The sequence below is a fragment of the Saccoglossus kowalevskii genome, chromosome 20 (genome assembly GCF_978046115.1).
Source record: "Saccoglossus kowalevskii chromosome 20, keSacKowa6.1, whole genome shotgun sequence".
Classification (NCBI taxonomy): Eukaryota; Metazoa; Hemichordata; class Enteropneusta; family Harrimaniidae; genus Saccoglossus; species Saccoglossus kowalevskii.
The window spans coordinates 19,415,196-19,440,571 of record NC_140660.1 but is presented as its reverse complement, the minus strand read 5'-3'; the positions used below and the strand labels follow the sequence as shown (position 1 = coordinate 19,440,571).

The 25,376-nt window shown below is 37.4% G+C and overlaps 1 protein-coding gene across 3 annotated transcripts; it reads left to right on the top strand.

The window, feature by feature from the left end:
* The first annotated feature begins 1,403 nt into the window (after nt 1-1,403).
* Nucleotides 1,404-25,376, top strand: LOC100367832 (major facilitator superfamily domain-containing protein 6-like). Of its 3 annotated transcripts, none has more exons than XM_085494563.1 (7): nt 1,404-1,666; nt 17,140-17,962; nt 18,095-18,251; nt 19,193-19,343; nt 20,426-20,629; nt 21,413-21,648; nt 23,325-25,376. In XM_085494563.1, exons 2-7 carry the CDS (start codon nt 17,148-17,150, stop codon nt 23,667-23,669), a joined length of 1,908 nt encoding a protein of 635 aa, XP_085350689.1. In that variant the 5' UTR covers nt 1,404-1,666; nt 17,140-17,147; the 3' UTR covers nt 23,670-25,376. The 3 variants fall into 3 exon arrangements, with proteins under 3 accessions (XP_085350689.1, XP_085350690.1, XP_077866659.2); XM_085494564.1 differs by having other exon boundaries at nt 1,404-1,734; XM_078010533.2 differs by lacking the exon at nt 1,404-1,666 and adding an exon at nt 10,929-11,074.

The window sequence follows — 25,376 nt, the reverse complement described above, 5'->3', positions numbered from 1 at the left end:
ATTTTCATAAGACGAAATACTTACTGTATTTGGACCAGTGTCTCAAACAATGTGTCACTTCTTTTTCAAACATATTTTTCCCCGCTAATGTATGTGTGTTAATAATTAATTGACCGGCGTGTACAGAGCCACGAAAAACAACACGTTACGTGTGTTCCATTGTTTACAGATGGGAAGAACGATTGTTTACGAGAAGTATATTTATCATATCGACGGAAATGTGTAATTATTTATGTATGACGTAGGTTTTAATTACAATTATTCCTCGGGTTATTTATAAATTAATAAAGAAAATATTATATGGATTATTTCAATAATCACAAATGATTAAATAAATTCGCTCATTTATAACAAATAATGTTACATTAATAGTAGGGTGATATTAAATGCATTAATATGTGATAATACGTAATACTAACAATTATTATAATGTAAATAAGAAGGTTTCTGTATTTAAAAAAACACGATAAAAACAATAAATCAACAATACCTAAATTAGTAGAAAACGACACAATCATGTTTTAAAGTGATAAACTAGAAAATCATTTACTTTTTACAGAAAAGTAATTTTTTACCTTTGATTGAGTAGCCCGTCGTAGAATACAGATACTGGCATATAAAACAGACTTGTGAAAAGCTTGGAGTCTGACGATTCCAAAAATATATACTTTACTGGGTCTTTTTGTAGTCATTTAGTCACAATTAGAAGATGAAAACAAGTATGCAAATAATTGTCTCGCTACCTTAATTTCACTATGTTGATGTTCTGAGCATATCACTGTGTTTTAATTTCACAAATTTGACAAGAAAACAATGAGGTTTACTAGTATTGTTATTTTTTACGTTCACGTAGATTTAATTTAGCAGATTTTAGCGAAATCAGCGATCAGCGAAAATAGCGAAATTAAAACCCAGTGAATAATTATTGCATTTACATTAGTCCTTGTTTTTGTTCAACAGAGATAATGCGTTTACACGTTGTTACAGTTGACATGGTTCATAAAACATAACGAAAATATGATGGATGTATTAACAACGGAATATGTATTTATTTCTTTATTTCTTTATTTATTCATTTATTCATTTATTTATTCTCTGTTCTCTGAGTGTAATATAAAAAAACAGTTTTAAGAACCACAAAAATGTGAAAAAACTAAATTGTTGTCACCATGGTAACAATAATTTAATAATAAGGACTAACTTATCCTTCCACTCGTTCAGTACGTTCATCCCATATTAGTACAAGTGTTAAAAGAACACAATTATCAAATCAGTGTTTTCCTTTACCACTACTAGTATTCACTGGCCTAATCGAACGTGTCAGCCGCGTTCAATGATGACGGACGCTATATGCAAATGAGCTAACACATTTGTTATGCAAATTAGCTGGCAACAGCTGGGCATGTGACGTACAAAAATGTATAGCCGCAGCGTTTCCATCACACCGGCCGAGATGAGTTTTTAATAAAAAAAATAAATCCGACGACGTGGAAATAAGTCTCGACGATCCCTAAATTCTGTATCTCCTTGCCGCTAATATTAATTTTCGACTTAATCGTGAAATGAAACTCCGAAGCTGACGTCGAGCGTTTTCGGTTCGTAGTTGCGTCAATCAGCCCACTGCGTGCAACAAGTGAATCGAGCCGGACATAGCGACAGCAAGAACGTGAGTATATTCTGTCACACTACGATTACGGTGTCCATTATATCATTGCAAATCGCCGGTATTGTAAGGTATGTTGTTGCGGGTCATGATCATGTCTTTTTTTTCTTTTCTTTTTTTATACGAGTTTGAATATTCATATAAGCATGAACACACCCAAATTGTCTTGCCACTTTTAATGGAACCAACATAAATTGACACCACATTCGCGGTGTCTCGTATACATGTATGCGCATCCGACTCCATTTCATTCACATTGTGCCGCTTTCACTAAATCTACACTATTCCGATCAACTATGGTGAAAGCGCTGACATCGTTCCAGGGTTCAGAGCATCAATGTTGACACCAACCGCGACAACATCAACATAACATTATTAAATACAAAACAAAGCCACGTGACCCTAATTTGAACACTGTCCTGAAATACATTGTGGGGACTGCGATCAGGTTCAAAGAATATCGGACATCAACAAACTAGAAACCCACAACTGTATACGGCAACACCTTGTATGTTTTCAGGTCAGACAAACAGAGCCATACGATGTCAATTTCCCCGCTACTTCACGTACACTCGTTTTGTGCCCGCTTATGTGCGAATACAAACAAGGTTTTATTCAACTCGGGAAATATACTAGTATACCGAATACATTTTTAACGTTCCTATACCCGTACACGTCATTATTGGAGATATTGAGATTAACCAAATGTCAAATCGGAGGCCGTGCACAAATACGGCTTTTAATATTATGTTCGAAAGAGACAACACATAATTGGAAACGAATCCAATTTGTCGAATCATCTGTAATCTGTCGCCGACCAACCGATAGCAAATGATAATATTGTTCCGTGAGTTATCGCGAAATCCCCATAGTTTTGACAAGCTGGGACCTCCGCATTGTAATGTCGAGTTTTCTGTCAGTTTGTGTCCATTATTGAAAACGTGAATACAAATAACTGATAATTTCGCGATTCAATGCATGATTTGTAAACACGTCCTATTTCTCGCGATATTGCGTCCTATTTCTCGCGATATTTCGTTCTCAACATCATGATCAAGGTTTAACACAAAATGCCGCTATTAACTATGGACAAGACTGGGGTGTACGTGTGCCCCATTCTCCTTCCCAGAGTTCCTTGCGGTTAGATCACCGAAAGTATCTCTGCCACCACACACCGCCATTTTGTGGTGAAACACCACAAGACTTTTACTACGCGTGTTATTTGCGTATTTTGTTATTAGAGGGATCTAGTGTTGATTTATTCCTACATTTTATCGATAGCTGATAACGATTTTTCCGTAAATGCACTGTCAAGGGGGAAATAGTTATAATTTACAGAAGAAAATAATTTCATGCGGCGGAATAACTGTTGCTAACGTGTTACTCGGTTCATCAAACTGACCGTCCTGTCGATTTCCAGACAAAAAAATATAAAGAAACGATTGCACTTAGGGGTATTGACGGCTAAATCGAAATACTGTCACACCGTTTGTGCTGCAGAAAGAAAAAAAAGCTTCTAACTTTGAAAACGGCCAGTATATACAAACAACGCGTACACATTCGGCGGGTTCGAAAATCAAACACCTGCATGGTAATGTTTTGGTGAGCGTTTTTGAAAGTAGTACCACTCAATCTCCTTCCCAGCGGCCTTTGCGCTTTACGCGTAACGCGCATCGAACTGTGCGGAGTTCGAGTACCACTGTGACGCATCGACCAATCAACGACAAGCATAAGATCGCGTGGCGGCAGAGATATATTCGTAAATAGAACTCTGCCAGGGAGATTGCGTGTGCCCTATACTACATTAAATTTCGAACCCATCCGAGATTAAGGGTACCTGCAAAGGATAAATTTGGAGTGGGCCATTAAATAGATCATATAACAATGTTGTTCATATTGGACAATCAATAACAAACTGTATTCAAACTCTAAATCAAAATGTAAAAATCGATCTTTTTAGAGGGGTGCCTCGTATGAGATTAAACAAATTGAAACGGAAGTCACGGTACGGCGGGAAATGGATTGTAAAAGAGTATACTGTAGAACACGTTGAAATAGCTGCATGCAATTTTAGCGGATTTGACTCTCGGCATGAATTAACAGAATCTTAATTTAGCTAAAGTGTCGACTATCTCCCTGTGAGAATATACTTTCTGTTAAATTGGCTGCATCTTGAATTAGAAAAATTACATACAGATTAGCTAAATTAGCTAAAATAACATGCAAGCTAAAAAGACATGTTTTACATTACATTGAATATGGACCGTAGAGGCGTAAATATTTGTCGCAAAATCTTGTGAAAGAGATTTCTATTTCACTGTTTCGAATGGAGTGGGCGTCTTGAGGTGCTGTGTACTCATATCATACCCTCTGCACACCCGGGAAAACACATTCCGATTCGATTTCTAAATGGTGTTGACGAAGTAGTGGTAATTATACATTACGCGCGCCGGTGTTCTAGATTAACAATCGCTGAATCTTAACAATAATTTGAATCGCAGAAAATTATTCAACATTCACAAAAGATTTACAGTTTCCCACGAGACGCGAAATTATGGCGCCATACTTTGTCGTCACGTGATCGGTATTACAAATTTTAATTTACCTTATACAAGATAACATTACCTAAGCTGAATTGATTTGTTGAAAATACAATTGTTGCAGCACTAAGCCGCCATCTGATACAGAAATAATACGGCATAATTCAAACGAAAGGGAATTAGTCAGAATACCACCGCTTATATTTTTTGGGTTTGTTGGTTATAGTGTATAACTTGAATTCCACCACAGAACAGAACTGAATCCCGATATTTGAACTTCCGATAGTTGTACTTCCGGTAGTTGGGCTTTCGATAGTTGGACTTCTGTTTACTTGACTTCCGTTACTTGAATTTCCGATAGTTGAACCTCCGGTAGTTGGGCTTCCGGTAGTTGAACTTCCGATAGTTGTACTTCCGGTAGTTGGGCTTTCGATAGTTGGACTTCTGTTAACTTGACTTCCGTTACTTGAACTTCCGATAGTTGAACCTCCGGTAGTTGGGCTTCCGGTAGTTGAACTTCCGATAGTTGTACTTCCGGTAGTTGGGCTTTCGATAGTTGGACTTCTGTTAACTTGACTTCCGTTACTTGAACTTCCGATAGTTGAACCTCCGGTAGTTGGGCTTCCGGTAGTTGAACTTCCGATAGTTGGACTCCCGTTAACTCGACTTCCGTTACTTAAACTTCCGATAGTTTCGATAGATAGTCGAGGTTTTTCCATGAAGAGACACTACTACAAAACCTTTCTATTTATACATATTTGTGATGTGCTCCAAAGAAAGCTATAGTAAAATTATTGATACCATTTGACACCCCCAAGTCGTACAAACAAACACCTTCGCACATCGACAAACAGTACCTGTATGATGGACAAGTATTTGTAAAATTATTTCAATTACACACAGCCGCACATTCACCGATATTAAAATAAATAATTTAACTATTTTTCTGTTCAAATCGAATGTCTTCGCGGATAATGGATCTTATTACGTACTATAAAATACTTTATTTTAGCTGGAATTAATTTTCGCTGAAAACACTTTTTGTGTGTTTTGTATGAAATTTATTTTCACTGATTTTTGACAAGTGGATTTTATTTTCACTGAATCATTCCTTCAGCAAAAATTATTTCCAAGGGAAAATAAAGTATTTTACAGTAACACTTAGTGACGTCAATGTCATACTACATCATACATTATAAATATGAATAAACTACGTCATTCGAAATTACCAGTAGTATTGTGTTTAAAAACTGCAACATATTCATTTTAGAGCCAAAGATTACATTGTCGTTGCAGAAGCAACATCCTTTAAGTATGAATAATACCATTTTACAGCTTTAAAGAAAGTTTCGCCTCAGTCTTGTTCTTAACAAGGCAGGTGAAAACGTCAACTACCCACACTAAATAAATTAATTGCGCCCTCTAACGACAACAACTTCTGTGACATATTTGTTTTTATTTTTAAACGCTCAAAATTCGCCTGGGGGAATTCAAACCGTTACATTGAACACAAGATTAAATAAAGGACGAAATACTAACACATCTTAAAAAAGAAAAAAATACTGCTACAATACCGTGAAATACATCTCTACAGAAATGTAAGCTCACACATCAAGCTTAAAACTACAACACTTATAAACAAAAATTCTGCCCGATGGTAAGATAGTAAGAACAATAAACATAAAATGATGGTTATGCCATGTCGACAAGAAACGTTGTTGTCTCATGATCAAGTTTTTTTTTTGTTTATAAATTTGGTCAATGCAATATTTGTATTACTCGTTGGCTCTCTTCAAGTTCTCTAAAATTTGTGAAATCGTTTATTTGTTTTTCTGTCTTCTTCGTAACATTGTATTCGTCCTTTATTTCTTTGAGTAAAGTTTGCATATTTTTTTTTCTGTTGGTAAGTTTGGTTTATTATGCCTCCCTGTTTCGATTTTGAGGTCGTGAAACCGAGAGATTGACTCTTGGGGATCAGTATTTGTTATTTTCCATTTCAAACATTTCCTTGAATTCTTTGTATCTCCCCCAGTTTCCCCCCATGGCTTGTTATTTTTGGTGATATTGCATTTATTTTTTTTGTTCCTGCGAAGGATGAATATTTTTTTTTCTTGAAATACGTGGTACAGTGGTGCGCGTCTTAGCAACGTAGAACGTCCGTGACGTAGCTCCGCCCCCGAGGATACTAGTTATTTTGTTCTTTCTATCACATCCGCTGTTAACGGCGATTGGAAACGTATTTCTATGGGCTTTGTGCGCGCTGCTGTGGAACGCCGGTGGAGCCGGTGAAAACTCGAGAAAACAACATAAACTCATTTTTGAAGTAATCCTGAACAACCAAATTCATATATGCTACACACGTAGGGCTAATCTTGTTACACTGTTCAGGTGACTCTCAACAACCATCGCAAAGTACCATTTTTTGCGAGTTTTTGGTCTTTGTTTTCACCGCGAGGGTTGCCAGGCGGTAGAAAATGCCCTGGTTGTCCGCCCCCGAGGATTGCCAAGCCTAGTCAAGAAGAATCAGAGTCACGTCCTACGCGAATTAATGACATCCTATATGATTCGCGCCCTCTAGCGACAAGGCCCTTAAGTTATTTTAAATAGCGACTACACAGCAAGACAGGAAGCTACGATATTGTTGTCACCCACTAACGTTATTTCACGTCACAGAATCGTTCGTCGCTTGAGGGCGCAACTTATTGCAATGGTATAGTTCTTTCAATTATTAATCGATACTTAAAAATCGGGCTGCGTAGAATTGTACCGTCATTCCTTCCTCTTGCAAACGTATGCATATAATGTTAGAAAACAAACAGTATGACAACCTCTCTGACGGGGTTTAAAGTGGAGTAGTCGTCACCTGCGCATGCGTCAGATGGCCATAGCGTGTAATTGTTTACAAACAAGCGTCTACCCAAAAGCTTTTGCGTTTTTATCGTGTGTTGTTATCATCGCTTGGGACCCAATTCCCGCGCGTGCGCAGGTGACGACCCCTCCGCTTTCATGTTTGCACTACGTGTAGTGTTTAACTCTGGTCGTGGTTTGATGGTCTGATGAGTGTACATACTGGCATTTCTACAGTCATGCACCACGTTACAAAGATACCATTGTATTTTTTGTTCAATCCTTTTCACAACGTAATGATTGAAATAATGATATCATCCTGTTCTACTATGGTGACAGACCGAATTGCAATAGTATGAGTACTAAATATCAGGTGATTTAATAATTCCGAATAATGCTGACAGCCAGATAAATATGCAACAATACAATATAAACAAAAAACGGTTATTTAAAATCACATTTAAGTGGTAACAGCAGGTAATCGTGACTGGAATTTTCAACAGATTTCTATGCATTAAGTGTAGAAGAATTTGAAAACGTACTGTAATCTAGACATAAACATACGGAGCAAACACATGTTTTAGTATACAGTTGTTACCATGGTAAACAAATGATTTGAACATTTTTGTATCTCATAATCATCATCTCAAATCCTGAAAAATAATGTTAAGAAATAGACATACTTCAAATCATCTTCGAGAGTCTCGAATGTCTATGAAAGGGGAGAATGACTAAGGTTCTTACTAAAGATCTGGATGGCTGCGAATTGCATAGTGACTGATGGAATGTGATTTCCCCCAAGACAATATGATTGTTGATAATATAAATTCGAAAAAATTGACAGAAATTGTCATATAGTTCAAGATTTTCTACGGTTGCCAGTAATTTGAAACTGTTAGATGATAAGCTTTCGCATATATTGATAATATTCGCTGAGAAGGGAAGATCGAAAAAAAAACTTAAAAGGAAGACCATGGCTGAGTAAGAACAATGACTTTTTTATTAAAACCACGTAGAAACATTGTTCATCTTTGCAGGCCTATAGATCTTATTCGCAGACAACCTTCGGGGGGCCGCGTTGAAAGCGTGAAAGCTACGCGACTTGTTTTTTGTTCCATTCTCTACAGTGACTACTATCGCCCACTGTTTCCAAATACCATGGTTTCTATGGGGGAATATGATGACTCTCTCTCGCGCGCTTTAACGTTCAAAATTGTCTTTGGCAGAATGAGTTTGTAGGTAAATACAATAACTCTATTATAAAGGTGATCTCAGATGACATCATTATAACTAGTCTGATGACATCATTTTTCATGCAGAAACCGTTTGAGTATGACTCAGAATAATTCGTATGGCTGGTGTCCCACGTGGAGCAGGATGTGTTCTCTCCTTTCGAAATATCTGACGTCACTTCACGCATACTATGGAATCCTATACGACTTTTTTATTTCTGCATCCAAGTATGTTATTTTCAATGTCAAGTTCTGTGAGTCAAATATTACTTGGGACATACAGATTAACAGCAGTATTTTCAATTCTTCTTTTAAAATCTTAAAGATACTACAAAAATAAAGAAAATGCAGTCTGCAAAATCTGTCACATTAGGAACGAAAATGTAGTTTCGTAGATCCCTAAATTCTTACTCGTTAATGGTTTGGTTAGAAGTAAAAAAAAAAAACTACAAGATTCAGTCACGTAAGTTTAGAATTGCACTATAATGTAATTCTACCACAAATTTCTGTACATTTTAAAAAAAATGGTTCCAATATTGCCAATTATTTGATCATAGCGTTGATTTGTTTCTTCAATCATTGGCTTGACTTGCCCGGAATGTCGAACAATTGAATATTCGCCTTGTGAGATTCCAAAGAAAAATAAATAAATAAATAAATAAATAAATAAATAAATAAATAAATAAATAAATAAATAAATAAATAAATAAATGAATGAATGAATGAATGAATAAATGAATGAATGAATAAATAAATAAATAAATAAATAAATAAATAAATAAATAAATAAATAAATAAATAAATAAATAAATAAATAAATAAATAAATAAATAAATAAATAAATAAATAAATAAATAAATAAATCCACACAATTTTTTACATATTTTCCTACCATTTTGATTAATCTCAATGAAAAATTATGTCAGATACAAAATTTTCAGTTTACTGCGAGATCTCGAGTTATGCGTGAAATCGAACGTAAAAACGGACATACAATGGTCGCAATGACTTAAAAACATCGCGTGGGATTCGACAAAAGTAAGTTGGGGGATATTTGCATACTTAATAATGTGCTATACACATTTGATGACGGTTAATTTTAATGAAGTGAGAGTTTCTCAACGCCATATTCCGGGGGCACTGGCCTTTCAGTTTGGTAGGGGTGTGCGGCCGGGAAGTAAAACCCCAGACCCCATCATAGATCATTTTCACCTCAAAACCTCAACACCATACCCCATATAATAGACCAAATAGTGATTTTGTATATCTCATCAGAAACCAAATTGTTACTAAATTTATTCAGTTATAGGTAGAATCTACTCATCACCCGGACACATCAATAAAAGTACTAAAACTCGGTAAATACATGGAAATTAAAAAAAAAAACAGACCCTATCCCCGGCCCCATTCTTGACAAGGAAACCAGATATTGGACCTAAACACAATCAAATCTATGCCCTATTCTAGACCAACCAGCTAAATATTACGACCCCAAAGGGCGGCACGTCCCCATATTGTGATTTGCATTAAGTTACCCACCCCGGGCGCCATATTCGGTATTTAGACATTGAACTAAAAACAATCAAAAATCATCTTATTTTAGCGTTAGGCGGTTGATCCGCACATTTTGTGCATTACGCGAGATCTCGAAGTGAACGAAAAATCTACTATTGCTAAAAAATAAACCCCAAAAATAAATAAAACGAAAATACACAGAAATGTGCAAAATGTTGCGAAAAATGTCTAGCGTTTAAAAAGTTAAACGATCGCCCTTTCAATAATCGCCAGCGCGTGATATTATAATACTATAACAATAATATGGTTCATTCTTTGAAAACACATGGTAAAGGGCGGTGGTCGTCGCACCACGCATGCGTCAGACATGGGTTCCATACAAACACAAATATCAACACAAATCTGGCACATGCATAGCGCGACGACTACCGACTACTCAGAGAAAGGGAACATTTTTAACAGCGGAAAATAGGACGATCTACATCATTGCATACGTTGTCCGGATTAGGATTATAAAGAGGATCGGGACACGTCTGCTATGATGTGTGATAGTAAAATACTGATGACAGCCTGTATGTTGCTTATTAACTGTACAGAAAGCTAAATCAGCTACCAGTGGGGTCAGAGGTCAATATTATTTGATATATTTGTTTTGTCTTATCCGATAAACATACGTCCGATATTATAGCTTAAAATCGATATGGACAATATATTATTGAGAAAATGCAATAATTTTAGAACAGGCGATTTTTCTAATCAACTAGTACAAGTTCAAAACAAGTACTGGATTTTTTCATTAAAGTGTCACAATCGCCGCGTATTCCGTGTAAACGTACAATGTATATTACCGCGTCTTGTAAACGTCGCGTAGAGCGCAAAGAAACGCGCTCGGCGCAGCGCGTAGACTAGGATACGTTGAAAGATATTGCCGGTTGTATATATACATGTACTGTAAACTACATGGGTCCGGCAAAAATACGAAGATTAGTAGTAAAGCGAATTCAACACCAGCTGACAGATACGGCATGTCATCATTCGAAACACTAATGTCTGAGACTTTAATGTGATTGGCTGGATTACAAATTCTTTAGAATGTGTACAAATAATTTTAGTGGATGGAAATAAACGGAGACAACAGCACGCGTAACGTTTAATAGTATCCCAACGTGTACATGAAATTCTCGCTGAAGGAAATACTATTTCGCTTTCTTAAATTGCGCCAATGAACGACGAGGATGTCGAAATGTTGCCGGCAGTTGGATATATATTGGATGGGGGTAAATATTACTAAGTTTATTTTCCACGAGTGATCATGGTGTTTCGCAAAGTCGCAAATAACGCGTAGCCTTTTACAGCGAAGTCACGGATTGCACGTGCAGTAACAAACTTCATGAAACATGGAATCAACTTCCGTTTACACTTCAACCTAATTTCGCAAATTAATAGTTTAAGTTATTTGTCCAAGCCTGTATTTGTTTTTTTTGAAATGATCTGCGTCGATCATAATACTTATATTTTGTTTTGGTGATGTGTATACATGAATAAGATTGTGAAACACTTTAGAAGTCTCTGGTGACTCTCGTGTAGTCGGCGTAACCAGGCTGTTTGTTTTGGGTGACGCCATCTTTGTTCTGCTGCGAAAGCGAGTAAATAAATGAAACAATTTTGAAAAACATTTTAAACTGATTGTTTGTGTTTAGTCTTAATTCAGTATACAGTGCCTAACACAGAAATTGTAAGATTGCAGTCGAATTTATAACGAGCACAATAACTGAATGAAAATATAGTTCTGAACAAAGGATATATACGTTTACGTAAAAAGTGGAAATATGAAATCCGAATTTCACTGTAAGAATAGAAGAACAGCAGTTGTGAGTCATCGACTTAAAAAGCAAATATTTACATATTTACAACTTCGCCGGATGTGAACAGAATCCAAACATATATAATGTACTTATATGGTAGAATAATACATAAGTGGCAGAAGTTAATACTACAATTATACATCTGTCACCGCAATGCCATAAGTCACAGCGTGTCGCGATTCCGTTGTAATTGCACGGGATAGTATTTTTATCTTACCTTATTAGGAAATGTGAATTCCTAATATGGAACGATTGGTGGACATTCATTTCATCTACTGTGCGTATTTTGTAGTAAGCTTTTAGTAGCTTACTAATGTATGCAATAAAAAAACACGTGTTGACTCAGTCTTACTCTATGGTTGTGACAGTTAGGCCACACCGACTTAATTGTATGGATGACATCCACGCGCGCATTAGTTTTGGGGTCTCCAGAGGATGTCATCCATAAAATTAAATCAGTGTGGCCTTAAACAGAAACGTAAGAAAATGGAAAAGAAGTCATTGAAAAGTTGAAAAAGGGAAAGATGGAAAGAGCAACGAGTCTGCGTTGAATACAGTACAACAAATCACTCAAAGCGAACATAATGCAGACGATCATAAGGCGGAAACTTATTCGGGTTGGCGCCATATCAGCAAAGCGGCAAATGTCTGGTTTGACGATACATTGTGTATAGAAATTGAGAAGTTTTAGTTTAAAACATCCTTAGAGGAAAATGTTTCTCGTGCAAAGCAGTCGTTTGATTATGGTGTATGATGTTGACGAGTTATGCATGTGAATTTATAACACTCGCGTCGCTCATTTTCCCCGCCACGGTCAGGCAAACATTGCGTATTTTCATAAGGGGGTTGAAGAGTCTGGTTCAACCATAGTAATTTTAAATTGTATTGATTGGTCTGATTCTAGCATAAAAACAAACAAACTGGGAGACAAGAAAGAGCATCGACTAAGCATGTCCCAATTTCATCTGCACTGCGTGATTTCAAATTGTGGCGTGAGCGTGATATGTAGGCATACGTGACCTGGACATGACCTCAACGCAGATCAATTGCCGAAACAATCTACGAACGTATAACTCAGAGACTCGTTGTCACATCTGTCTAACTGCACCCTGGGCTACGTATCAATAGGTGATTTTCCGTACAATTGCGAGATCTCGCGAGATGCATGATAGACGCGCGTCGAACGTCTGCCGCAAAAATCGAACGATTTGATTTTGAACTCGAATTTCCTTATTTCGTAGCTCACACCGACCGGCCAATCTTCGACAGAAGAATATTGCTTCCGAATACCCTTACTTAATCGAAATTGCCTATCATCAAATGTGGACAGCACATTATTAAGCATGGAAATGTCCCCAAAATACTTTCGCGTTTGTCGAATCCCACGCGATGTTTGACGCCACTACGACGCTATGACCTTTGTTTGTCCTGTTTTTACGTTCGATTTCACGCATAACGCGTGATTCTCGCAGTGAACGGAAAATGGTCTATTGCATGGATTTTCCCCGCTGTCAAATATCAATCACATATTAGGTCAGAGACACTACCGAGGGACATCCGGGTATCGTCGTAAGTCGTAAGTGAACAACGAAACATTACTGATGATATTTTCCCTTACGTCGACTTCATTTTCCGAGAATACAATTCCCGAAGAAATATAAAATGTTTACACAGTAAAATATTAAAGCTTCCCGTCTTTAAGCTCGCCCACGGATTTAACCGCGCTTTCCTCGGTGCGTAAAAACCCACAGACTTCCGTGCTTGGCTTCCAAGACGAAGTTGAAAAGTGCGACGTCAGTCTGCGGTTTACAATCTCGAAACCTTACGATCGAATGTGGCTCGGGAACGTTTATTCCGTTTTGTGTATTTACATCATTAGAAAATTAGAAAACCACTAGCCCGACAACAACACAAATGTAATTCGTGCGATATTTCATTTGGTTAAAGCGCGGTGGTCGTCGCGCAGCGCGTGTTCGAACTTCATGTAAATAAACAATGTATTTTACACGCGTTGTATACGTCGCTATGAGTCCCATGTCGAACAGGACGCGGCGCGACGACCACCGCCCTTTAATGTACAACCTAGAATTCTGTCACGTGATTGCCACTGAATAGAGAAAAAACGCTCCGTGAGACTCTGTGAACTGGTGCCATGTTTTTTGTGATAGTGTCTCAAATACTGTAATACGCTGGGTAGGATCAGTGTAGTCCGCTCCTCCCATTTTGCATTGGGTATAAACGGTAATTCTATAACATATGTGTCTAGCTGTAACAGGGGTGCAGATTAAATTAAAGCGGGAGGGTCGTCACCTGCGCACGCGCGGGAATTGAGTCTCAAGCGACGATAACAACACACGCTAAAAGCGCAAAGGCTCATGAGTAGACGCTTGTTTGTAAACAGTGACACGCTATGGCCGTCTGACGCATGCGTAGGTGACGAATCCCCCGCTTTAAAGGGAAGGTACAACATGACAGAATGATACTAACAGATAAAAGACCTCCATAAATGTAAAGAAATGCAATTTACAGCAATTAGTCCCTTTTTTTACTCTCATCGCTATATCTTTATAAATGTAAAAATGAAAAAAAAAATATATATGTAAGGTTGGCTTTGGCAGGCTACTGTAGTCAACACTTTTACGCAATTTGACGTCTTACTTCTGATAATATAAATGATATAGAATATAGAAATAATTTTCTCAATTCTTCACAACAAATGAGATTTAAATGTCATACTTATTACCCAGAACCCTTTGCTGGAGAATCAAGATGGTGAACTACATATGTACTGATAAAACGTTGAATATCTGGAGAATGATACGAGTTATAAAAAAAATTACTTTATTCTCCTGCATTTGTGAGGCCCTTTCATTTGATAGCGTTATTTTGTCAGCTTCGGTCTACATTTTAAATAGTCCGGTTAGTGACTGCATATACGACCATTCCGCGTCGCTGTATGACGTATATTTGTTATACAATCGTAGCGGCAACTATTAATTATACCCACAATGCATCGCGGCAATGCAATATGGAATGAAGGGCTTATGTGCAACACTATAAATTACCCAGAATTCTCTTATTTGAACCATTGTACATTGCTTTGTACATTGAAATGACTTAGCATTTTGGACAATTCTAAGAAATCTGCTGTTTTCTTTCATAAGTCTGTTTTGCAATGGAGAAAATATAGTAACCAATATATAAGTACTCGTCTCAATCAGTTTGGCAGCTAATATTCATATTTGGTGCTGGGGATTTCCTTAGTTATCTAAGAATTATATAGTTATAAAATAAGATTTACTGTTACAAAACATCACTACTCCAGCAAAACACCAAACTTGTTAGCAATTTGAAGAAAAGAAAAACTTTTTTTTTTAAAAGTGCACGTTTTCAAAATGCATGAAGCATATTCGAAGACGGCTGTTATATTATTGCAAGCCGCATATAATTGTGGGTAATCCAATACACTGAGTTCCGGTTCAAATTATCAGTCCACGTTCAACGTATTTGTGCTTGACAGTGTAATATAAGAACCACACAACAGAATCACATGAAAGATAGACTATTATTATAAGAGGAGGGGAGGCATGATACAAAATGCAGGGGTTTATTAACCGACAGAAAACGGTAGGCCAAAAATTAGGATTTTTTCTAACCACAATTCTATGCTTCTATCCAAAAAAAATAAAAAAAATATCAACCCTTATTTAGTAGAAAGCGTATATCAAAAGTGAAAACACACGTGAAAACACGTAGTGTATGGTATTCAATGTGTGACACACAGACACTCTCCTCGTGTTGTCGCGTTTGTCAATAGCACCGGCTGGTACATTCTTACACAAGAATGTGTCTCTGAACAATCCATTCACTGAATGCACCGACGTGTTGAACATTCAATTCAAATGAAAACGAGGACTCGGTAATATTATAATACTTCAAACAAGTTAATGGATTCCCCAAAACGTGATTGTGACAGCAAGGTCACTACACTTCTGCCTACCGGGATACAGAACTGTAATTTTCACTGACTAAACTTAAAATACAACAGGCTGAGTTACACGCAGGGAGGCACATTATTGTTTTAACTCCAATATCGCGGCAAATATATATTTTTCAGATTATGAGTAGAGTGGGAAACAAACGACGGAGAAAATGTATAACTTATGCGGTCACATTGCTGTTCCAGAAATTGGCATCTCCCCTTTTAAATGGCGGGTGTTTGAATCTTTGGTAGACGTGGCTCGTACCTTCCGAGCATTCCAACAAAGTGACGTGTGAATGGAATGGATTTCCCCCAACTTCTCAACGCTAAATTAATATTCTTTTTTATTTTTTATATGGACGAGATAATGTCAGTGGGATGACCCATGTCTGTGAACATACCCCCAACCCACACACTGGTGTCGTCCGTTGGTTGCGATGACGTCATCATATACAAACGAATCTGATTATCATCTACAAGGCAGTACGTCGTTTTTTGGAGACCCCAACCCATAACTATATTAATATGTTAATGAAATTCACTGTAAAAATAAAATCCAGGTCAACAGGTCACCAGTCTTTATCAATAAACAAAACGAACAAATATTAATGTCACAGCTGACGTGAATAGAGTGAGCCCTCACACATCGCGTTTCAGAGAAACACATCATCCCATTGGTTAGTATGGAGCACGTGATTCGACTACAGTCTGTTGATTGTTTGTTTGGTTGGTTGTAGCCACCGAACTCTTTTTACTGTTTCGCTAGACATCCAATTCCGCCTGTCGTATTATTTTTTTTCAACGGCTTGATTGAGTCACCCCTACCCGAGGCGTTTACCTGTAGTTGTACGTCTAATTTGCATTGGTATTGCAAACCAAGTTTAGTATCTTGAAACAAAAGCAAAACAAAAACAAAAATACAAAATTGCATTGATGACGTGAAAATTATCTCATTTGAATTATTTAATATCTGTGTCAGAGGGACACGAACTGTATTTTTTTTCAATAGTTCATATATTTTAATCAAAGTAATACAGTCAAATCGGCTGTTGTTGTATCAAATCTCAGGCAACCAAGCCAATATTGGATTGGTTGTCTGAGATGAAATGAACACCCAGAGATCAAATGTTAGGAGTCCCTAAGGCAGAACACGTTCCTACCCGATTTTTTTCCAGGCGACAGCACTTTTCCAGGGATTTACGTAAAGGTCGAATGTTAAAGGCGGTGGTTGTCGCGCAGCGCGTGTTCGAATTTCATGTAAACAAAAAATATAATTTGCACGCGTTTTATACGTCGCTATGAGTCCCATATTGAACAGGACGCGGCGTGACGACCACCGCCCTTTAACCGGCAAGAACTTAGTCTCATCCTCGTAGTTACGAACAAGGATGAACAGATGGTAGATATTGATGATGTACTAAGACAAACACACCACCTGACACAGCAAGCCCAAAAAATGGTGCATTGTTATAACAAATTTATCACTTATTTTCAGATCCCGACATGGCAGAAACGGCAACTGAACTCTCGCCCGTTGTTTCCATGGAAGGTGAAGAAAAATACGCTGACAAAAACCCGGAAACGTCCACCCGTAATTGGGGCCTGCTATCCAGTGTTGACGTAAGTCTGTTGCCACAGAAGGCGTACTTCTTTTGTTTCGGGTACGCCTTTGGATCAGTTGCTCCCTTTCTGAATGGGTATTTCAAGCAGCGTGGTATGACCGATGAGCGAATTCGTATCATGACCGGAGTTCGCCCATTCATCGGATTCGTCATGATACCGCTAATCAATATCCTTGCGGACCGTTATCAAAGACGCAAAATTGTTCTTATGGTCGCTCTGGTGTCGCTTATACTTATGATGTCTACAATGGGCATGATACCGCCCCCTACGGAGAAACCATGTAGAGCGATTCAGGAACATTTTGGAAACTCTTCTAACACCACGCGCTCCCACTTCCAGGGCCTCTTGGGTGGAGGAGGTGGCGTGGGCGGCAGGAAGCGTTCTTTGGATCCTTTCGCTCGATACATACGACAATCGGACGAGTACATTCAGGTAGAATTCAACAATGAATCTAATATTGACATCCTGGTGGACGATATGGAAGGAGAAAAACTCCAAGACAGGAGTTGGTTGTATACCGCAAGCAGTCTTAGTAGCTTGTTCGCAGGGTATATGGCTTTGTTTATAATTGGAGAAATGCTGACGTCACCAACCGGAAGTCTTGCCGACACTGCGACTCTGTATTCTCTTGGGAAGGACGACCTTACCTACTATGGCCACCAGAGGGCGTGTGCTGCTATCGCTCATATCCTGTCGTAAGTATGGGTCTGATGGTTGACAAGATGAAATTGAATTGAAGTTTGAAAAATGTATCAGCAAATTCGTTTTGAAGATTAGCGCATCAACAATTGTAACTAACAAGTATGTCCTATCTTATCTTTCTCTAGATGTTTTCCAGCGGTCGCCATTTTGAAACTTTCTCATCTCGTAATGTATAGATGTGATATCACCCTCGATTTCTTTCATTATAAGATTCTATTCTTTATTTTTGATGGATGGATGATAATGACAATACTCATCGTCTACTTCAAATTCGACTATGGGGTGAGTAACCATGTCTGCATTAAATTCATTTACTCAGTGTGTAATGTGCTTACGTGTTGCTAGTAAGAGTGTGGTGTTTCGAGGACTTAGCCTTATCAATGGTGTATCTGATGGGTCTTCTATATATTGGATGTCAGATCAAGTGTGCTACCCCCGAAAACTAGTATATGCATACGTATTAAATGTGTTATTGGCTGGTACATACATACACACCCTTGCCCTAGTAAGCATCTGTGAATAGACTCGATAAATCCAATTGTTAATAATTGTTGAATGGTTGTGAATGGATGGAATAGAATAGATGTGACCCGTTAGTGGCAGTGAATAAGTATCAACATTATTGATCCAAATTTTTCTTTGATAATCTTATATACTTTACATACAGGGGCGGACTGATATTCTGTGCATTCTGGAAAAGTTCATAACGGCCGTCCAGTTTACGACCTTCGGCCTCCGCACTAATTGTTATAGAGGAACGTTAATAGCTAACATTCAGAATGACTGCTCCCCGGTTTTTGTTTGGTAGGCTTATTGGCGGGAAAGTCCAGGGCTGTTTTTTGGTCCCAGTCCGTCCCTTGTTTATATGTGTAAAAAATACATACTGCATGTTGTTGGTGAGATTTGGCTTCTGTACGTCCACCAGGTCACTGTAAATCCGCACACATTACACTTCATTTGAAGCTCCGACTTGGCTTAGTGAGGTACACGTCTGCTCACAATAGTAATGTGCTTTGCCGTGGCTATGGGTGTGAATATGATGTTTAGAATGTTTATATATTTCAAATGTACTAGTTATTTATAATATTTTATCAGATGTACTACATTTTGCGCCCGCTAGTGATAATCCAGCTCTTGGCGGCAATTTGCGCCCTCTATCTGTTGATCACACTATGAATGCTAGTCAATGTTTTCCTAAACTTCTAAACTTCTTACTATTCCAGGATGACAAAAAGACTTCAACTTATAACCCCAAAGGCCTCTTTAAGATGCTGACATCCGCTCATTACGGGTCCATATTGGCTATAGCGTTTTACTTCGGTACATGTAATGGTCTTATTCACGGATTTTTCTTTGGACATATGAGAGACTTAGGTAGGTTATAATATTCATATTCAGCATGTTTCTTTCGACTTCAGGGATTCGATTTGCGCATGTCTAACTATTCATTGTAAGTGCATATTCGCTACACGCTATTTCACAACACGCTATGTGTCGTTGCATAACCCGTGTCAGCTTATAGTGACGAGGCGCATGTGCAGAGTTGCGAGTTCCAATCTTGTTTCTCATGTTTATATATTAGTATATATGCCTGTAATTTCAATAGTCTTATTCAATATTCTCTTGACCTTACAGTTGCACCAATTTATAATGTACTTTAGAATGCCAATCATATTTGCGCGTTTGGCGGTCAATAATTTTGAATATTAATTCTTCAATCTGTGAACGGTTTCATATCATCTTCTGCATTTGTAAAGGAGTTATGACAGATCTAAATAAAATGTCGTTTTCCCCGTTGGAGTTTAATTTGTGAACATGTAAACATGTCGAACAACTGAAAAACACCACTATATCGGTCGGCCACTTTGTATGTTGCTAGCACAACAACTTGAATTAATTTCGCATTGCATTTGAGGATTCGCTGGAGACGTATAATTAATTATAATGTAAACATTTTATAAAAGATAAAATGGTAATTTGGCTTCACCTCATTTGTCGTACTTTTTCATCTTCCAAATTCATCACAAATATCAGCTTTACCTGCTTTGTGATTTATGAAAAACAACATATAAGTAGGAATACTGTTATCTGCCAGCCAGAGACAGATATCAAGAACTATCGCCCTCATGTGTTAACGCCTGAAGCCAAAGACTGAGGCCACTAAAACCCACTATGGAAACAATAGTTCTTAGTGTTGCCGGAAAACATGGTCATTTTGTTATTCAAAAAAGCGTGATTCGAATATTGGGTGAATTTGCACATTTAAACCAAAATTAACCTCCTGCGGGGAAGTGCATTGTGTCACACATCTTCAACAATCTAAGTGTCCTGGTGATGAGGCAAGAAACATGCTGGGACATGCCAATATCAATGTTCATCAAACGATCATGTGACCGGTTTTGACCAATAACATTGGCTGTCTCAAAAAAAATAATAATATAATGCCTCCATTATAGGTGCTGATGACACTCTACTTGGTGTAGCCACATTTATTTTGTATGGTTCGGAAGTATTAATGTTCTTCCTGGCGCACACCATGATAAAGATGTTGGGCTATATTTGGGTGATGTATTTTGGATTAGGGTGTTATGTTGTCCGGTTTCTGATGTACGCTCTAATCACCAACCCATGGGGATTGATACCAGCTGAAATTTTACAAGGTGAGTTGTCAGAATCGCCATTGTGTTTAATAACATGCTATTAATGCATGTAACTGACCAGGCAGTCAGGAAATGCCTTTGATAATCGACATTATGTGCAAAATGGCGGCCAGATCTCGCTGATAGCGAGAAAGTTACATGACTTATATTTACCCCTCACAATTATGCTTTATTATCCAGCATTATCATCATGTTTGCCTGATGTATATTGCCATGGTGATTAGAACAGTGGATATTATAGCGGTAGAAAATGAAACAAAAAGTTAGACTGGGAAAACAAGTTTCTTGGTTCTCAACAAGATCAACAGACAACGATTTGCATTTAAAGTCTGTGTGTTGCATTTGAATGTTACAACTGATGGTAATGAGGGCGTTTACTGGGTACTATGCCGTTACCAAGTACATGGTGCATGCAAGTTGAAACATTTCTTCAACACACGAGACCGTGGCTAAGGACTACATATGTTTGTCTTCTACTGGGCTGGGTCACATAGCCCTGTCACATGTAGTGCCAGACTTCTCACTTGCAATTTCATTTTCGGTGTCATTTGGCTCAGGCATATCTGAAATGATACAGGTGATGTAAATCGGTCGGTTCAAAGCTCGCCCACACCCTCTGGATTCCACATTATTCATATTTCCTATCAGGTTATATTCATTTTTTTGAAAAAAAAATACCACTGTGAGAAAAAAAAATGATTATTTACACACTTGCAAGGTAACCCATTATCAGTCATGCTGTGATCGCATCTCGTCATAATATTGTTTGGAATCTTCTTGCAGGTGTATCTTATGCCGCAGTGTGGGCTTCAATGACGACATATATGGCCAAAGGAGTGTCCTCTGACAACTATGCAACAGTCTTGGGTCTTCTGCATGCTATGTACTGGGGCCTTGGTAACGGTGTTGGCAACTTTGTTGGCGGCGCTATGATAGATGACCTTGGTGCCAAATATACATTCTGGGTTTTCTGCATACTGAGTGCCTTGATTTTGGCCTTGTTTGCATTTATTCAACGGGTAAGTGTGTTTGTGCCTCTGTTTAACCACATTTTTTACAATGTTGTGCTAGCCAGTGTGAACAAGTCCTTTGATTCTTTTTCTTTATTGGAAAAAAATGTTATTAAATCAAAAAGAGGTGAAAAAGTGGATAGCTAGTACAGATTACAGAAAAAATAAACAGTATAATCATGTTTTAATAGTTTACAAATTTGTGCTTGCAAGAATAGGATATGAATTCAGAAAAAAATGTGTTGATTGTATGTTAGGTCATCAACTTCGATGAACAGGTTCGTTTGACTTCCCCTCATATGAATGAACAAGTTGTACATTTCGCTGTTTGATTCGCGTATTTAAATGATTGCTAACCTCTCACCCAGATCGGATTTCACTAACTAAGCTATAATAGTTTGTTGAACTCCATTTACCAATACATGTGTTGTATACAAATATGACGTCATGTATATTAAAGCGCGGTGGTCGTCGCGCAGCGCGTGTTCGAATTTGATGCAAACAAACAATGTATTTTACACGCGTTGTATACGTCGCTATGAGTCCCATATTGAACAGGACGCGGCACGACGACTGCCGCCCTTTAAACATTTTTTGTTTGTGTGTACTATTGTTGCGTATAGTCCATCATTTCAACCAACGTGATTTTCACTGCTATCCCACTCGTAAGCATATTTGCGTGTCATAATAGTTTCAAATACAAGTATAATATAAAATAAAAACATAAACATATGTTTTTACTTTACGCCTGTGTACACAGTTATAATTTATAGCGAATCTGTATCATCTGGGGTGGCACATGCTACCAATGTTTTTTTTAGCATTGTTTGTACCGATCATAAATATAAATTATATAAACAAAATATATTGTCCTCGATGATCATCCTTCAATGTGCATAAATCATTTATCCCAACTTGGCGGAAAAGTTTCAGTTGAAACATTAAAAAACATATCTTATACATGCAGGCAACAATTTCACAAAGTCACAAAATGGGTGCATACACATGTATATCTATTGTTCCACATGTGAAGAGATGGAAACCGGGCAATTGGGCGATAACACATGTAGTTCACATACATTTAAAAAATCACACGCACTGGGTGAGCTTTTTGGGGATATATTTTTTTCACTGGTAAATGATATTTATAATCATAAATACTTAAAAAAATAATTAATAAGCTTTTTTCCCTGAAGACTATCAATGATTTCCTCTAAATCAACAACATGATATTGAACTAATGGTGTATAATCTATTTATATGTTAGGAAATGGTATGTCACAGATTTTTGGAAATTTTAAATTTGACTTTAAAGTTTTTAAAACATCAAAAACAAGAAGTCAAATTCTTTGCCCTAAAAAAACACTTTTTTGCGTTTATATCTTATCATCTTGAAAAATGTATACGCTTTTTTTCTGATTTTAATAATTCTAAACGTCGTACTTACGTAGACTTGTCTATGTGTGACTATCAGCATGTATATCAAGTTCTCCTATCGGGTACGCCTAATACAACGCCCTCTTGTGACTCTTTGGATGAGAGGGAAAGAGATAAAACTAAGAGTCTTATGTTGTCTGGTTTGATTGGATAAAAGGAACCTGAAGGTTACCGCCAACAACAACATTTTCTTCTGATTTCTTCTATACTTGTTACTGTAAGTGACAACCGTTTTAATCTGTCTCCAGATGTACCCAGAAGGACCAACATTTGTGGGTGATTACTCAGAAATCGAAGGGGAAACACTGATCGGCGACACTCAACCGACACTCTATACATCACCCCCTGACAATGATTTTGGCCATGCCATGTTGGACACCGAGGAAGCTCCCCCGCCAATGGAAGAAGCCAAAATGATGCTGAAGCAAACAGACTCGGAGCTTCAGGAAGACCCTGCAGCTGACGAGAAGCAGGACAACCCTTTTGCTGAGGATACTTCCCCGGCGGCTGTGACACAGGAAGAACCTGAAGAAGAAGAAGAAGAAGTAGAAGAAGAGGATTCTCCAGCTGAAGAAAGCGATGATAATGTTTAATTAACCGATGATGATGTTGGCATCAGCTGTTAGACTTTTGATACTAATTATATCACCCGCAATGAATGTGTTCATTGTATTTTTGTAAGTGGATCTACATGATTTAGAATGTGCATGACACTGGTGAGTAGAGCGTTGTCACCAGATGTGGCAGAAAGTTATAGCTTCGGGTAAGTATGACGTAACTAAATAATGGACACCTGCCTGAAATATTGAACTATAGAAAATAAATAAGCAAACTGTGAGCTATTAATATAGCTGCATGACATAGAAGTGCAGGGGACCGTATTTTATTGTAATCATACGTTCAGTTCTGCTATGCGAATTCTACAGAGGAACCTCAAATAGTTGTATGTCCTAAATACGGATTATGGTTTTTCGAATCATTGTGTGTTCATCCGTTATATCTAGTTGGGGACTGATGTCGTAATAGTGTGGTTGTTTAGCATTGTATTATTACAAATTATGACGTAATTGTTCAAATATTTATACAAAAATCATGTTCACCTTTATCATATCCAATCCTCTATGGGGCTGAGCAATTATGACAGATTAGCAATAATTGAAATGAATATAACCACACTATAGCATTCCAAATACAGATATATTATTATAGAACTTTTGTATTTTTTCTAGTCAAAGATAATACACTTTAAAAGTGCAAATTATGTTTCTATGGGAATTATTCTTCAATGAATGCTTAATTTCGAATTTGGCGAATTTGTGAATTATATAACAAAAAACAATCGTCATTCTTTTACTTTATTTTGTTTTGTTTATAATGGTAAAACCCTAATTTATAGGTACCTGACTTTTATCGTTTAAACTACCCACAATGCATTGTGACTAGAAGGCTGAAATGGAAAGGGCTGAAAATTTGGCGGACTGCCAATAAGTGTTAAACTTACAGTTATTTTGTTACATTTTATTTATTATCAAAAATGAAAAATAGAAATGTGCGACAGTAAATGTGCTAAGAACCATATTACTAGTAATTGTGTAAACTTGCAAATGTAACAGTACACATTTTAATAAATTGCGCCCTCTAGCGACGAAGACCTGCCATTACGTAGGTGAAAGACTGTTCACTGTATTGCTTTTCATCCGCTATTTTGATAGGGTTTAAATGATTATGAAGCCAAATTGAATTGTCGTTGTGAACAATAATACTGGGTACATCACAGCAGATATTCGACTATTCGATCGACGTCACAAAAATAAAATTCCCTTCTATCACCTGTCAGCCAACTGTTTGTATTTTCCACCAGGAGTATTTCTGCATCCTATTCTCGCTACTTCCTGGAAATTTGTCTATCTCAATATCAGTATTGTTTTGATTGTGACATAACTTTCACTCATTACGTCATTTTACGTCACGCGTGCGTTTCGTCGCTAGGGGCGCTGTTTATAGGAAGGATGTGCTGCATCGACAGTCGCCCGTTTCAATCAAGTTTTGTCAACCAAGTGTTGTGCCACAGCAAAGTTAAATTTGTTATTCCATCAATATACAAAACGTTGAAGTTATTTAATAAACAACCATGGTGAATTAATGCATGAAATTTACAGTGAAATGTAACATAGTGTCCATAATATATATATATACTTATGATGTATAGATATAAATATGTATATTTCAAACTATATATTTGTAAATAATAACGTCTGTGTAGTATTGGGTGACAATAAAAGTTCATTGAACTGTGAAAA